Source organism: Anas platyrhynchos, chromosome 27 (assembly GCF_047663525.1).
Source record: "Anas platyrhynchos isolate ZD024472 breed Pekin duck chromosome 27, IASCAAS_PekinDuck_T2T, whole genome shotgun sequence".
NCBI classification, from domain to species: domain Eukaryota; kingdom Metazoa; phylum Chordata; class Aves; order Anseriformes; family Anatidae; genus Anas; species Anas platyrhynchos.
The window spans coordinates 4,400,497-4,416,198 of NC_092613.1; the positions used below are offsets into that span (position 1 = coordinate 4,400,497).

At 59.6% G+C, this 15,702-nt stretch overlaps 1 protein-coding gene across 1 annotated transcript; it reads left to right on the forward strand.

Annotated features, from left to right (window-relative positions):
- The first annotated feature begins 376 nt into the window (after positions 1-376).
- On the forward strand, positions 377-13,857 carry DEF6 (DEF6 guanine nucleotide exchange factor). The gene is made up of 11 exons (XM_027444709.3): positions 377-980; positions 6,336-6,476; positions 8,164-8,349; positions 10,114-10,341; positions 10,491-10,637; positions 10,760-10,868; positions 10,947-11,245; positions 11,665-11,831; positions 12,050-12,248; positions 12,787-12,877; positions 13,063-13,857. The coding sequence occupies exons 1-11, from the start codon at positions 885-887 to the stop codon at positions 13,272-13,274; spliced, it is 1,875 nt and encodes a 624-aa protein (XP_027300510.1). The 5' UTR covers positions 377-884; the 3' UTR covers positions 13,275-13,857.
- The last annotated feature ends 1,845 nt before the right edge of the window (positions 13,858-15,702 follow it).

Sequence of the window (15,702 nt, forward strand, 5' to 3'; positions counted from 1 at the left end):
CAGCTGCAGCCTCTAAGCCCTCAGAGTGTGACTTAGGGGGACTAAAGGATGTCTCCTGCATCCCAGGTCCTTTCCTGATTCCTCCAAGGGCTCCTCCAAGCCTCAGTGTAGGGGATTTTGTCACTTACTGTAAGAAAATATCTCTGTGAACGCATCCTACAACCCTCTAAGCCTGGGAGAGGGACCTTGGTTGCCTTCCTCAGCCCAGCAGCTGCGTGCCCGTGCCCTGGGGTTGTGAACAAAGCCCACACAGGGAGCTGTGAGTGAGCAGGTTTTTATTTGTCACATCTACCCGAGACGTTTGGAGAGGAAGAGGTTTGTGCAGGAAAGGATGGGCATGGCTCCGCCACCCCAACCTCCCCGGCACCGCCACCCCAACCTCCCCCGGGTTAGGTCCCAGCTTTCCTCGGAGTGCCAGAGCCCGAAGCAGCCGGGCTGGAGCCCTTCCAGCGGGCACAGCTCGGGCTCCTGCTGCTAGGGGAAGCTCCTCGCTTAAAGCTGAGAAGAGGAAGCTGCTGCCTGAGCCAGGGAGGGGATTTCTCCGTGCTGAGAAAGCTGCTGATCTCCAGGCTGAGCGAAGGGCCCCGGCTCCCCATTCACACACCAGGAGCCCCAAAACCTCGCATCCCTTTTATTCCCCCTGCGATCCAAAGGGGACAGAGAGGGGATTCCTACAGCAGGTGCCAACCGCAGCCCCCCAAGAGGTGCCAAACCCTGCCCGGGAACCCTTGGGGGACCCCAGGGAGCTCTGGGGGTGCACCCAAGCAGATGGCGCTGCTGCTTCGTGCGCGGCTCCGGCTGCCGAAGGCTGTCGAAGCAACCGGTTTCCTGAAACCGGATTCTCAGCGTTGACAGAGCAGCCTCTGCCACCGCCGCCCGTAGCCATGGACCTGCGAGCGGAGCTGCTCAAGTCCATCTGGTACGCCTTCACCGCCCTGGACGTGGAGAAGAGCGGCAAGGTGTCCAAATCCCAGCTCAAGGTGAGTCCCTGGGGGTGCTGATGGGGGAATCGGGGGGCTCGGGGTGCTGCTTGCCCCCGTTCGGGGCTCACGGGTGGGCTGCGAGGTTGTGGGGTGGCTGCGGGGATGCTCCAGGGCTGCCACCGGGGAATTGCTGAGCGTGGAGGGGGACGAGCCCCTGCTGTCGCCTCCACAATTCGTGCCCGGGTTTAGTGAGGTTCCCCGGCCCTGCCTCACCTCCATTTTAAACATTAAAAAAAAAAAAAGGTGGGGAGAAGTAGGAGGGAGTTAATCCTCCAGTGTATTTTTTGGGAAAAATACATAAAACAAGGGGAAATCTCTTTTTTTGGGGGGGATGTTTTTAGTTTCTTACACTTTTAAGACCCAGCTACCAGCCCAAATGCGGTTTTTATTTTCTTGCTTGCACCCACACCCGCGTTTCTGCTTCCTGTTCAACCCCAGGGCTGGAAGGTAAAGGGAGCCCGCTGTAAAAACTACAACTCCTCAGCGGGCAGCCCAGAAATAACGCACCATTTTTTAAAAAACTCTGATTTCCCCTTCCCCCTGTGCTCTCCGCAGCTCTTCACAGGGCTCCCAAGCTCAGCCCTTCATCGGCACCCTCGAGGCTTTAAAAACCTTTTTTTGTCTGCCTCCGGGACTGGGTCTGGTCGAATCCACCAGGTTTTGCCACTGCTACAGTAATAGTTAATTTATTTTTTTTCCATTCGGTAACGCTGGAAGCCCTTTTGTATCGCTGCTTAAAAGTCTAATCCTGCTTCTCACCCTGGCACCGGGGTTGGAAATGCTGGTTGGAGCAGGGGGGGTGGAAGGCCGGGGAAGGACCTGAGCTAAAAACATGCAAAACCCGGTAAAACGTTGCGTCAGGAGCACTTGGCAGCTGCCACGAGCCCGTGAGATGTGTTGTGAAACTCTGCCACGAAACCTCTTGTCCTCCTTTTCCTTCTACTTTCGAGGGCTTCCCCCGGGACAGGCTGCAGGGAGGTGCTGGGCTCGGGGAGGGGGGGGGCATATTTGGGTGGAAAATGGGATTTTTTTTGTCTGAAGGGGTCTGGAGGAGCCAGGCTCCTGCAGCTGCTTCCCAGAAACTCCCTGCAGGTGCGCTGAGCATCAGGGCCTCTCGGTGCCTTCGTGCTCGGGGGGCTGAGGCTGCACGTGGCAGGGCAGGAGGAGAAAAGCACCCACGTGGCAACAGGAGCACGGCCTGAAGGCTCCCCAGGGCTGGATTTGTGATTTTATTTTTTTTTAAATAAGATACCTGAAGCTGTAGAAATATCTGACGAAATTCAGGAAAATCCCAAAATAGAGCAGAGCTGGGCTGCTGGCTCTGCTGGGGAACATCTCCCTGGGTTTCTGGTGCTGAGCACGGCACCGGGCACCCCCCTGGCCCTGCCGTGCACACCTGGCTCCAAAAGGGCTGATGGCAGCACAAGGTTAACCTGCAACGCTCGTCCTGCGTGGTCTGCGATGCTGAGACCACAAACACCCCACTTTAAGGGCAGTTTCCTAGAGAGTTTGTGCGGGGAGGCTGCCGAGGGGCGCAGGATGCTGAGTACGGCTTCTCCCCGGTGCCTTTACCCAGAGCAACGTTTCGGAGCAGAAGGCAGATTCACCCTCGTTGTTCCACCGCCTCCAGCCCTACAACGGGAGCTCTGGCAGCTCGGGGTGTCCGGCTGTGCTCCTTGCACCGTGAATCCCAATTCTGGACAGCTCTCCACCTGCCAGGCCTCATTTCCATGGCTCACCGCTGCCAAACCCTGCCTGTGCTCACGAGGTTGAGCTCTGCCCGGCCTACACAAGGCAGCGTCTCTGCTTGTAGGGTCAGCGGTGAAGCAGCCCAGGCTCTGTAGGGCGATGGTTTGAGCTCTGGGCCCTCGCAGGGCTCCTCGTGCACGGTGCGAGCTGGCAACGCAGGGCTGCGCTCTGCCCCCCGACCCCATCGTGGTCCTGAGGAGGGTGGGAGAGCTGCTGGTGTTCACCGAGTTCTTGCAGCTCCCGAAACAATGCCCCAGTTGAGCCCCAAAAGCTGGATTTTACCGGGGGATTACAGGAAAGCCGGTGGGAGCTGGGTGTTCCGCTCTCGAGCCAGTTGCATAAGTAAATTTAGCAGCGTTTCAAGGCTGGGTGGCAGAGCTGTGGGAAGCTGCTGGGTTCAGCAGTTGAGTTCTTTGCATGTACCCTCCTATGTGCATATGTATGCGCTCTGTAGGTGTGTATCTCGCACAGGAAGGAAAGACAGCCTTGTGGTTAAGAGCTCCGAGCCGAAAGATATCGGGTGTTTCTGCTCCCAGCGCGGGCACGCACTGGGCCTGGTCCCCGAGGAGGTTTTATCCTCTCTGTGCCATCGCAGCCCCGCTGGCGGAGCTGGAGGAGCCGGTCCCGGGGCCTCGGGGTGTTGGTGGCTCCGGAGCTGAGCGTGCAGGGGCTGTGCCCGTCCTGGCACTTCTCGCTCCTCTGCTCGTGGTCCCATCCCCGTGGCACAGGGAGGGGAGAGGAGCGAGAGGAGCCCTCTGCGCACTCCCAGGGCTGGGTTTCCTGAGGCTGCTGGCTGGAAGCTGCCTTTAGCTCTGCCAGGGCTGGAAGCCTGGTGGGAAGCTTTGAAAACCCTGATTTAGGGCTGTTTTGATAGGGTTTGGTCACTCTCCGGGCTTCTCATCCCTAGGAACCGTGGCTGGAAACGCAGAGGTGGTGCTGGTGGTCCCAAGGGTGCCCAGGCTGCGTGTCGGGGTGGGACAGGGTGCGAGCAGCAGGGGGGTGGCTCTTGCTCTCTTTTTGGATCCACGCAGGTCTCCGGGAATCACTGATGCCTTGGGGGGCCGGGCTCGCTCACCGCAGCCAGTTACAGACCCTTGGGGGCAGGAAGGAGGCGCCTGGCTGGGACCGAAAGCTCCCTGTGCTCGCTGAAAGCTTCGTGAATGCACAAAGGGCTCTTGGCACAGGCTGGCGCCGGCAGTTGGGCCAACACAAGGGCTGGGAGCAGCTCCTCTGTGCATGCACAGGGGGAAATCAGAGCTCAGGAGCCCACAGGGCAGGGCTTGAACCACAGAGGCTTGGCCGATGGGGCAGCGAGGTGGGGGGACCCCTGTGGTGTCCCCTTTGCTGCAGAAATTGGGCAGCTGAAGGTGCCTGGCTGCAGGAGGGCATCTCCCCCGGGGCATCGCTCCCTGCAGCCCCCTCTGGGGATGCTCCAGTTTTGGCAGAGGGGCCGGTTTGCTCTCATATGGGGAAACTGAGGCAGCAGCGACGCTCCCTGCATGGTGCCAGAGGTCCTACAGGGGCTGGAGGGGATCGTGCTCGATGCGCCAAGCCGGGCTCCAACCCCAAATGTCACCCCCAGCCCTGGCATCGCCCCCGGCCTCTCCCACGGGGGCGAAGAAAAGGGGCAGCCATTCTCCTGCCGCGTTACGCATTCCACCCCCGGCTGCGGCTGGCGTCAGCAGCAGCCACGGAGCTGGGGGAGAAAAGGGTGGAGGGAGGCGTCTGGGGCTGCAGGGGGGGGGACGTGGGGTGCCCGCGGTGCTGGGCTGACCGGGGCCGTCCCCTCCGCCCCTGCACGTCGTGGTGGAAAGGCTGCGTCAGCAAACCTGCATCATGGGCTGGCCTTCGATGCTCAGAGCATCCTTACCCTTCTCTTTCCCCCCCCCCACACCCACTTTTTTTGCCTTGTTTCAGGACCAGGGGGGTGTTTTCCTCTGTCTCAGTGGGGTTGGGGCAGCCCCGGCCCCACACATTCCGCAGTGAGCCCAAGCAGGGTTTTCGTGCCCCCTTCTCGTATTTTGGGTGACTGCTCTGCGGTGTGGGGGGATGCACAGAGGGAGTCGGGGGGGCTGGCCAGGGCTGGGTGCACACCTGAGACCTCTGGGGGCTTTGGGGCTCTTTTGGGGCTCTTTTGGGGCTCTTTTGGGTTCTTTTGGGGTTCTTTTGGGGTTTTGGGACACAGCAGCACCCTGGTGGCTCAGCACCAGGAAACAATTCCTCTCCCCCTTGTGTTTTCCCGGAGCAGGATCCTCTCTGGGTCTCACCCTCCCCATCCCCGTGCTGCTGGGAGGGAGCTGGAGCAGTGCTCGGTGGGACGGGGGCTTCAGAGGGGACATGGGCAGAGGAGGGGGGACCAGGAGGGGACGAGGCCCCGTGTGGGAAGGGGAGGGCGAGGCACGATCCCCTGCGCTCAGTCTGGATTCCCGGGTGCCCCCGGTGCTTCCACCCCTCCCCACCCCTGTACGGACCCCGGAGCTGTGCCGAACCCCAAAAGAAGTGCTCGGGGCTACGGCCTGCGCGGTGTCTGAGCACCGGGTGGAGCCCTGCTGATAGCATCTGGCCAGAGGGTGAAAAAGGGAGAGAAAATCTGGTCGAGCGAGAACCGAGAACCGTCTCCAGCTGCAGCAGCCGGTGTGGCCCCCGGCGGGTCCTCTCCTTCTGGGAGGAGATCTCCAGCCCCATGAGGAGAGGAGCAGGGACACCGTGTGCCCGGGCACCGTCTCCTCCAGCCCCAATCTTTGCCACGAGCTTTTTGTGTAAATCCCAACGCAAAGGGAAGCCACCAGCTTTTGGGCCTCTCCTTCCAGCATCTCCGGCTCGCCGGTGGTTGAAGGAGGGCAGACGGCGCCGCGCCGCCAGCCGGAGGCGTTGGTGCTCCCGAGCAGCCTTCCCCCTGGGCTTTCCAGCACAGAAAGTCGGGATTTCCAGTTGGGACTGCCAGCACATGGGAAATTTGGGCAAAACGTGCTTCGTTTGGGGGATTTGGACAAAACCCAGATGGACGGCACCGCTGGTTGATGATGGTGTGTCTCCAGATCACCGTCGTCTGCTTTCACTGCAAACAAAGCCTGGTCTTAATTTCTTCCAAACCTTTTCTTGTTTTCATTTTTGCATCTTCTCGTGACACGCTTACAGAAAGCAGCTGCTGCTGCCAGGTTGCAACACGGCAGCCGGCTTGGGTGCGTTCTTTATTTATTTTTTCAAGAGATCGCTAAGGGCAGCTGCCAAACTGCATGGCTCGGGGCGCCTTATCATCCCTGCGAGATCAAAGCGTGTCCTGTTTGCTCTGTAATATTTGAAACAGCCCGATTTAAAAAAAAAAAAAGAAAAGAAAAGAAAAAAAAAAGTTCTTCATGTACCAAGAAAGGAATGAAATGAATGCCAGACAATCCTCACTTCCACGTGAATTCTTTGCTGTTTCCAGATGATTGTTTGAGGTCGATATTTGGGGATTTCCTGCTGCCAGGCCCAAGCCGTGCCCTGTGACTGCAGTGGGTGATGCTGGGGGGTCGGGGTGGCAGCGGGGGGCTCAGTGCCAGGGGGGTGGGAGCTCGTAGGGCTGGAGCCTGACCCCGTCCCCTCTCCCTTGTGCTTGGCCAGGTGCTGTCCCACAACCTGTACACGGTGCTGTGCATCCCCCACGACCCCGTGGCGCTGGAAGAGCATTTCCGAGATGACGACGACGGGCCGGTGTCCAGCCAGGGCTACATGCCCTACCTCAACAAGTACATCCTGGATAAGGTGAGCCCCCGGCCCCTCTCCCCGGGACCCCCCTGTGACCGCGGTGCCTGCTCCGCTCCCGCATCTCGTGGCCGTCCCACATCTCCTGTCCCCTCTGCTCCCGGTGTGCAGGGCACGGTGTGCTGGGACGGGCGGCAGGAGGATTCAGAGCACTCAGATGAAAGCCAAAATGAGCCTCGTTGGCGAGGCTCAAGCCAGCCTCCCCCTTTCCATCTGGCCCCTGGATGAGGCGCAGCTGCGTCAGCATTTCCTAAAGGGCTCGGAGGGGGTCCTGGCGGCCTCTCCCAGCCCGTTTTTCCTCTCCACCCCTGTTGAGATTTGAGGCACGACCTCTCGGCCGCTTGGTGGAGGAGGAGGAGGCTGGGGGAGGCCGGGGCACTGGGGCAGGGCAGAGGTTGGGGTGGGAGGTGGGTGGGTTTCGCTCTTTTTCCATGGCTCAAAGGCACCTTTGTTCCGCGCGGTGCACCACGGCGGCACGGTGCTCGTTTCCTCCGGGCACACGAGGAGAGGAAAAACGACTGACGGCTTTCTTCCACTGCGTGCTGTCAAGGCGCTGGGGGCCTGGAGCAGGGTGCCGGCACCCTTCCCTCCCCTGCTGCCTCCCCAAAGGGCTGAGATGGGTTTTTGGCTGCCGCTGGTGCTCCGGTACCGCTCCCCGCTGGGTGCTGGCTGAGCCCCAGGGATGCTGGCATCGACCCCGGGTATCGGGATATAGGGATCGGCTCTGCTCTGAGCAGGGACAGAGCCAAGCCCAAGCCTGCTGCCCCAGGGAGGGCACCAGGGGCTGATCCTGCTCGGCACAGCCCCATCTTCCTGCTGCAGAGCGGCCCAAACCCTTGCAGTTTCCCATGTGGTTCTCCGGGACATGACCTTCAAACCCCCTTCTCCTTTCACTAATAAAATCCCAGAGGCAGCCTGCGAAGGGGAAGTGGTTTTTCCTAGTAAGAGGGGCTTTTAGCTCTTCCTGGTACCCAGGACCCAAAGGTTCTTCTCTGGCTCTGCTGCTGCAGATTGTGGTTTGTGCTCATGCTAGCCACGTGGTAGGGCTCTGGGAAAGTGCAGGGACAGAGCGGGACAGGCCGGTCTGGTCCCTGCCACCCCCTCCCAGGGTGGCACAGCCTCTAAAACCAGCAGTAATACCTCAGGTCCAGCCCTGAGGAAGCCTTTTGGTGGCCACAGAAGCTTGTGAACAGGCAGCAGGGCTGATGGAGGTGTTTTCCCTACCACCGGTGCTGCCTGCTTGCCTTTTTGCCGTCACTTCCCTTTGCCGAGCCCCTATTCCTCTTTTTTGGTCAAATGGGATAAAGAGAGTGACCCAAAGCCCTGCAGGCATTTGCAGTGTGGGCTTGGGGAGAGCCCAGGGGTGCTGGATGCGCTTTGCTCTGTGCTTTCTGCTGGTGCCCCACAGCCCCAGGTGCTGTGCCATGGTGCCCAGGCACCGCAGCGATCCTGGGGCGCTCTCTCTGCCGGTCAGCGTGCCCAAAACCACCTGTGCAAGGGCTCCTGTGCTTGGTGGCCTTGCACCAAGAGTTAGTGCTCAGCCACACTCTGTGGTGATGGTTGCATCCTGTGCTCTGCTGCACGGACAAATCAGTCGGTGCCAGCAGGGACAGGAGGTCTCCGGTGTGGAGCATCTCCCCCTGGAAGCCCCCTCGCAGTCCTTCACCAGCCTGGCTCCTGTCTGCAGGTGGAGGAAGGTGCTTTTGTCAAAGAAAACTTTGACGAGCTCTGCTGGACTCTGACGGCGAAGAAAAATTACAAGCCTGACCGGAACGGGAACAGCATCGTATCCCACCAGGACGCCTTCAAGCTCTGGTGTCTCTTCAACTTTCTGTCTGAAGACAAATACCCTCTGGTCATGGTGCCGGACGAGGTAGGAGCCAGCTGCCTCTCCCCGGGCTCGGTTTTGGGCTGCCATGTCCCGCTATCGCTTCCTGGCACATCCTTCCTCCGGCTGCCTCATCACATCCTGCAATGTGGGGGGGGAGAGAGGGCAGGGGGGGAGGAAGAGCCGTGCCCACGAAAAGCGGGGTGGGCTGGGGGCTGGGGGGGAACCCTCCGAAATGCTGGAGCCTCCGGAGCATAGATGGCTCGGAGGACAAGGAAAGGGCTGCTCTGTGTTGGTTTTGGGGTGAGGCAGCCATTTGGACTGTTGTTAAATGAACGGGGCAGGTTTTGGACCAGCAAGCAAGCTCGGCTCCTGCTGGGGCTGGTCTTGAAGCCCTCGCAACAGGCCAGGGGTTGAGTTGGGCAGGGACCTGGAAGATTCCTCCTGATTTTTATGGGGATGAAAGAGAAGATGACGAGAAACCCCTTAAACCTGCTGTTATCACGGGGTGCTGCTTGTGAAGCAGGCAGGGTCGGAGCAGACCCCGCTGGCACCGAGAGCTCAGCCCCTGCCCAGCACCTGAGGGGCACGCAGCCGGGCTGCTCGGCGAGGGGCAGGCAGTAATCTCCAAATTCCAGACAGCATTTGGGTTTTCCCTTCTCTGAGACCCAGATGAAAGCCCCACGAGAAGGTTCCAGATGCCGGGAGGAGGGACAGGCTCAAAAGCCATCAGCGGCCTCGCCGGGTGCTGCTGCAGCAGTCAGGGACAGGCAGGCGGCTGCCACCCGCTTGGGCACCATCTCCCCCCTGAGATCAGCCCCCCACGCCCCTCCTAAGAAGAAAAAAAAAAAAAATAGTAAACCCAAACAAACAGAGAACCCACCACCACCCAAAAAAAAAAAAAAAAAAAAGAGAAAAGAAAAAGAAAAGCAACGCAGCGCTGCGCAGATGTACGAGGGCAACCGCACTTCCTGCTCCCCAGGAGAGGTGTTTCCTGTTCCCCAGACCATGACAACATGAATCATCCTTCTGCCGACAGGGCCGGGCCTGAGAAAAAGAAAAAAAAAAAAGATATTGTCCTAGAAAAAACATAATTAATTTCTCCTAGATAAATGATGAGGAGAGGGAAGTCCTCTCAGATGAGGAAGGGCTCCCAGCGCCTGGAGGGGGCTGCAGGAGAGGTGGGGTCATAGAGACAAGGGGAAATGTCCTTCAGGACGTTTAGAGGAAAAGAGAGGAGATATAGGTCAGGTATTAGGAAGAAATTCTTCACTGTGAGGGCAGCGAGGCCCTGGCACGGGAGCTGGGGGTGCCCTAGACCAGGCTGGGGAGGCTGGGGGCAGCCCGGGCCTGGTGTTCGTGTCCTCTGTGGGACCTCGTCCCCTGCTCCAGCCCGAGGTTCTCACAGTTTCAGCTGGAAACCAGAGCGGTGCTGAGGTCAGGGCCATGGTCTGAGCCGCCTGCCTTGTGGGTTGGGTGGGGGACAGCAGTGCTGGGCCGATCTCCCCGAGGCACTTGGCTTCTGCGGTGCTTTCTCTCTCTTCAAAGAAGCCAAAAGCATCCAGTGCTTGTGGCCCAAACGAAGAACCTCCCAGGGCTAATTGAGCTTTAACTCAAAATCAATGTCCTGAGCCTTGATGAGCTTGGCCATCGCCCCTAACCCTTGCAAGGGGTGGTATCTTTGTGATAAGGCACGGAAAGGGACGCGGTCTTAGGTCCTCCAGCACGGCTTTCCTTGCTCCAAGTCGGCGGCTGTGGGGTGGGAACGGCTCTCGCTCCTCCCCGACGCTGCTCTCCCCGTCCCCGCAGGTGGAGTACCTGCTGAAGAAGATCTGCACGGCCATGAACGTGGAGCTGAACTCCTGCGAGCTGGACGATTACCTGTCCCAGGAGCCGCAGGGGCAGGGCGGCCTGACGGTCTGGCAGTTCCTGGACATGGTGAACTCGGGGCGGCTCCTGCGGGGCATCGAGCAGGAGGCCATCAGCATGGCCGTGGAGGAGGTGTACCAGGAGGTGATCGAGGACGTGCTCAAGCAGGCAAGGAGCCCAAGTGTCCTGGGGCACAAGCTCTCTCTGGGGGTGTTTCTGGTTTTCTCCCAGCCCTCAAGGGCATGGTTATGGTGGTGTTGTACCACCACCCATCCTTCCCCTGCCCCGTTGTTGATCCCCGTGTCTCCTGGGCGCAGGGCTACCTGTGGAAGAAGGGCCAGTTGAGGAGGAACTGGTCAGAGCGGTGGTTCATGCTGAAGCCCAGCGTCCTGTCCTACTACATGAGCGAGGAACGGAAGGAGAAGAAGGGGAGCATCGCGTTGGACAAACACTGCTGCGTGGAGGTACAGCCTGGGCCGTGGCTCGCGGCAGGGATAACACATCCCACGTGGGTTTATCTCGGTCCTCATCCTGCTGGTTGTCCCCTCACCCTGTGGTGACACCGTGTTGTGTCCTCTCCCTGCAGGTGCTGCCCGACCGGGACGGGAAGAGGTGCATGTTCTGCGTGAAGACCTCCTCCCGCACGTACGAGATGAGCGCCTCCGACACCCGGCAGCGCCAGGAGTGGACGCTAGGTCCGTGTCCCCATGCCCGCTCTGTGTCCCCTCCCCAGCACCTTTGTGGCCCCGCTGACGTCCTCCTTCCCTCCCCAGCCATCCAGACCGCCATCCGGCTGCAGGCCGAAGGCAAGAAGTCCCTGCACAAAGACCTGAAGCAGAAGCGACGGGAGCAGCGGGAGCAACGGGAGCAGCGGAAGGCGGCCAAGGAGGAGGAGACGCAGCGGCTCAAGCAGCTCCAAGAGGAGAAGGAGAGGAAGCTGCAGGAGCTGGAGCTGCTGAAGGAGGCCCAGCGGCAGGCGGAGATACTCCTGCAGGAGGAGGAGCAGCGGCGGAGGCAACAGCACGAGGAGATGCAGAGGACACTGGAGATCCAGCTGCGGGAGGCCGAGCAGGTGGGTGCATCCTCGTGGCAGGTCCTGCTGCGGGGCTGCATCGCTCGTGGGATGACCGCTGCCTTCTCCATCCCTTGGCCATGTTACCTGGGGTTTGGAGGAGCTGAGCATGTCCTCTTCTTGCAATAACACTGCTGGGAACCAACACCTCTGGGCTCCCGTGGTGGTGTGGGACCTGGGGACAAGGGATGGAGGGGTCAGCACATGAGGTACCCAAGGAGCAGGAGCTGAGGACAACGTGCTCTGGGGTGTGTGAAGCTGAGAGGCTTCAACGCTGTACATGGAGCCAACTTCTGACCTTGCAGATGATGCTTTGGAGCTCTCTCCATGGGCTCTCTGTGGTGGTGGGGACATCTGGCCCCATCCACCCAGGGGTGCAGGGCCAGCACCCACGCTGACAGCTCCTCTCCCCGCCGCAGGCACGCGCCTCCATGCAGGCGGAGATGGTCCTGAAGGAGGCAGAGGCAGAGCGTCAGCGCAAGCGCATCACGGAGCTGGAGGAGATGCAGGAGCGTCTCCAGGAGGCCCTGCAACAGGAGGTGAAGGCTCGGCACGACGAGGAGTCTGTGAGATACGCGCAGGCCAGGTAGGACCAGAGCATCCCTGGCTCTCCTCAACCAGGGCAGGGCTGGGCGTAGGGCTGTCAGACACGCTCCTCACACTCCTCGGGGTGATGCCATGGCCTTGTCTGCTCCCCGAGGAACCAGCGTGTGCCCGTGACCGCCCGTGATGGCAGCAGGGCTGGGGGAAGCTGGTGGATGAAGTGGCAGAGGGATGTCCTCACCTCTTGCGCTTTCTTGACAGGCTACTGGCTGAGGAAGAGGAGAAGCTGAAACAGCTGATGAAATTGAAGGAGGAGCAGGAAGAATACATCATCAAAACTCAGCTGGAGAAGCAGGTCCTCAAGCAGGAGATGGAGAACAAGAACAAGTGTCTGGAAGAGGCCCAGAAGCAGCTGGAGGAAGTGAGAGTGAACAGGCAGCGGGTGGACCAAGACGTCATGGTGAGCATCACCTTGGTGACACTTCCCATCGCGCTACGAGCCCCGGGGGACTTCCTGGCCCTCCTCTGAGACACCTCCATGCTGGGGAGAACCTGGGGACTTTGGGGACCCGCTGACACATACCCCTGCTGAGCCAGGCTGGATTTAGGGTGTTACATTAGCTGCAGCAGGGAAAGCAGCCCAGAGGTTTGCCTGGGAAGGGATGTCTGCCCTGCGAGGCACATCCCGTGCTCCTGGTAGAGCCATGCCAGGCTCGGCGCTCAGCTTGCGAGGCCAGCGAAGCGGGGAGGAGGCTGTGGCCACTTTGCCCCCATTTTGCTGCGCTGGCAGATGCTATTAGGAGAAGTCTGCTGACGGGGCAGGCGCTGGAGAAACCACCAGGCTGGCACTTCCTCACCCTGCGGCTCTGGGTTTTTCTGATCCGTGCCAGGGGCTGATTTGGTGGCTGGAGTGACACAAGGGTGTCCTGCTGGGGGGACAGCACTGGTGTTGTATATAAACCTATAGAGGCTCAGTGCTCTCCTCCATCTCCTTACAGGCGGCCCAGAGGAAGCTGCGGCAGGCCAGCACCAACGTCAAGCACTGGAACGTGCAGATGAACCGACTGATGCACCCCATCGAGCCGGGAGGTAGGAGACCTTCCCCCGGGGCATGCAACTCCGTGCTGCTGCCGGTTCTCCTGCCCCGACCCCCTCTTTGGGATCCTCAGAGAAGCACAGTCACCTCCGGCAAAGAGACCCTGTGCTCCTTTTCCTTCACCACGAGGTAAATTTGGACCCCAGGTAAACAATCTACTTTTTCTGTCTGTCCCCAGACAAGCGCACAAATGTGAGCGGAGGCGGCTTCGCTGGCTACCATCCCCTCCTGTGCCGGAGAGATTCCTCCCTCAAACTCAAGCAGAAGGTGGAAGAGAAAGGCAGCGACCCCGTGAGGGACGGCAGCAAGGAAAACGTGAGCAACGGTGGGAACAGAGACCCGCCACCGCCTTCGGATGCAGACCCCATGGCCACGGAGCCCTCCAACTAGCCCCACGGGATGGCAGAGCCCAGCAGGGAGCCGCAGGGCCCAGCACGGCCCTCTGAGCACACTTGGTCACTGTGTGGAGACCAGTAGAGACTAGCACAGAGCCTCTAAGTGACTACACGCAGGGCAGAGACGTTCCCCTTCTCTTCAGGGATGTGCTGCAGCCACGGCGGGCCAGGAGCTCAGGCAGCCCAACGTGGGGAGAAGGCAGCGGGGCCGTCTCCTCCGGGCTGCCCAGGTGTGGGGGCTCAACGCGCCTCCCTGCACGCTGGACTCTGGTTTCAACACTGCCTCAAAACACCACCACGGGTCTGGATCACTCAGTCCAGGATTCCCCTTTGATTTCTCCTGGCAATGCCTGCTGTGTTGTCTGCTGCGCCCCTGCAAAGGGGATCCCAGAGCAGCCTTTATGGACTGAGCAGTGACTTCTCCTCCCTCACAATGGGCATTTTCGGCCCTGATCAGGTGGACCAGGATGTCCTGAACTAACACGTGCATTCCCTGAAGGGGGTTGTTAGTCACTGGAGTCACGTAGATGGTAGTACAAACCAACAAGTAATAAAGCTTTTGGAGCCCCTGGCCCGTAGACCTCGTTCCCTGCAAATTTGTGGCCCTGCAGGCACCCGATTTTCTTCATGTGCAGGGCAGGGTCTGGATATCCACTGCAGAAAATTAAAGAAATTAAAAAGGAATCAGACACAACCAGTGAAAAGAGGTCCCAGTGGATTTTGGTTTAGTATGTGGAGGGCCAAGAATGGCAATGGGGTATCTTCTGGGAGGGCCAATACCTCGTTACTTCAATTAAGTGCTTGTATGGGGAGGTGACAGTGCTCGGGATTTAGGTCCTCGCCCTTGGACTGCAGGACTCTCTGTTTTGGGAGCTGGTCTGAGGCCTGCAGAAGGCGATAGAAAAGATTCCTGGAGGCAGCTGGGCTGGCTCCATCTGCTCCGGGAGTAGGTGGATGTGTTGGCTCTCTTCAGTGACATTGGCCTGGCCTGCCTCCTTCACTTAATTTGCTCCCTGAAAGACCGAGAACAAAAGCCAAGTCTTCTGGCAAACCTCCCTGCACACAGACACACACAGAATTTAATAAAAAAAAAAACAACACAACAACACACCACCACCACCAAAAAACATTGGGGTTAATTTTTCCAAGTACCTTTCTTAAGTACAGCCCCATTTGCCTGTTACTTTGAGGCACAGAGCCCCTGTTCACGTAAGGGTCCCCTCTGAAAACAGGCACTGGTAGCAAACCCTTGCATCAACCCCAGATTCACAGTTGCTCGTGATGATTAACTGCAGTTCAGTTCGTTAGGGAGATTACGATCTGTTTCCTACTTGTGCGGCTTCGAGCGTTTGCTCGCAGAGCTCTTCCTCCCCCTAGTTTTTACAGTGCTCCTTTCTTACAATTCTTTTCAGTTCTGCCTGCCTGAGAGGCTGTTTTCTTAGGTCCGTGTGGCACGATGGGGCCTTGCTGGGACAAAGCAGCTCTGTGTGTCCATTAAGGACGCCCGGCTGGCCCCATAGCCCAGTCCCCGGGTGGCCTCGCCAATGCACAGAGGGAGCCCCGGTGGCTGCAGCCCTCACAGTGATGGCTCTGGGGCCCTGTCCCTGCCAGACAGGGACTGCAGCAGGTCACATTTGTCCCCCCGTCCTCCTCTTCATTGTGCTGGGGACTGTGGGGGTTGTGAAGGATGCAGCACAGCAGCCCTGAGCAGTGGTGCCTGACCACTGCAGCCCCATACGGTCCCCACACAGCTCTGGAGCCCCTGCCCGGCTCTGTGACAAGTGACAGCGTGCCACCCCGTGAACACAGGACCTGCCATGCTGCAGGTTTTCTGGTGGAGCAGGGCCTTCGCAACACATTACCCTGGGGTAAAATCAACCAGGGCTGGGCCTTTTTGTCGCCTTGAAGTGTGAAGATCTCTGAGGCCTCCCAGGGTGACCCTGGCACAGCTCACAGCCCTGTGAGACCCTCAGGCAGGGGCGGGTACAGGGAGGGTGCCAAGCACTGGTTTCTACTGGGAAGGAAATGGGCTGGGTGGAAATGCCCCCGATGGGAGAGCTCCTCCACCTCTGACAGCTCCATTAGTTCAATCTCCTCCCTGATCGGGCGTCAGGACAGGTACCACACCTAGGCCAGGAGGAAAAGGGCCACCTCCGCCCATCTCTGCAGCTCCGTGCCTTGTCGCAGGGCTCTGTGCCCTGTGCGCAACCCCCAGGAGACGCTGGGTCGTGCCCTGGTGGTGAAAAGTGCCATTGCTTCTCCCCACCTCCTGGGCTGCATCGCCTCTCCTTAAAGCAACTCAGCAGAACGTGGCTTTTGCTCTTAGCAGCCGTGTTCCCATGCAGCAGGATATGTTCACTGCCGCAAGGACAGGCGTGGAGGGAGCAGTGTCAGCACCTGCCTCTGCTCGGCCGCCAGGTCTG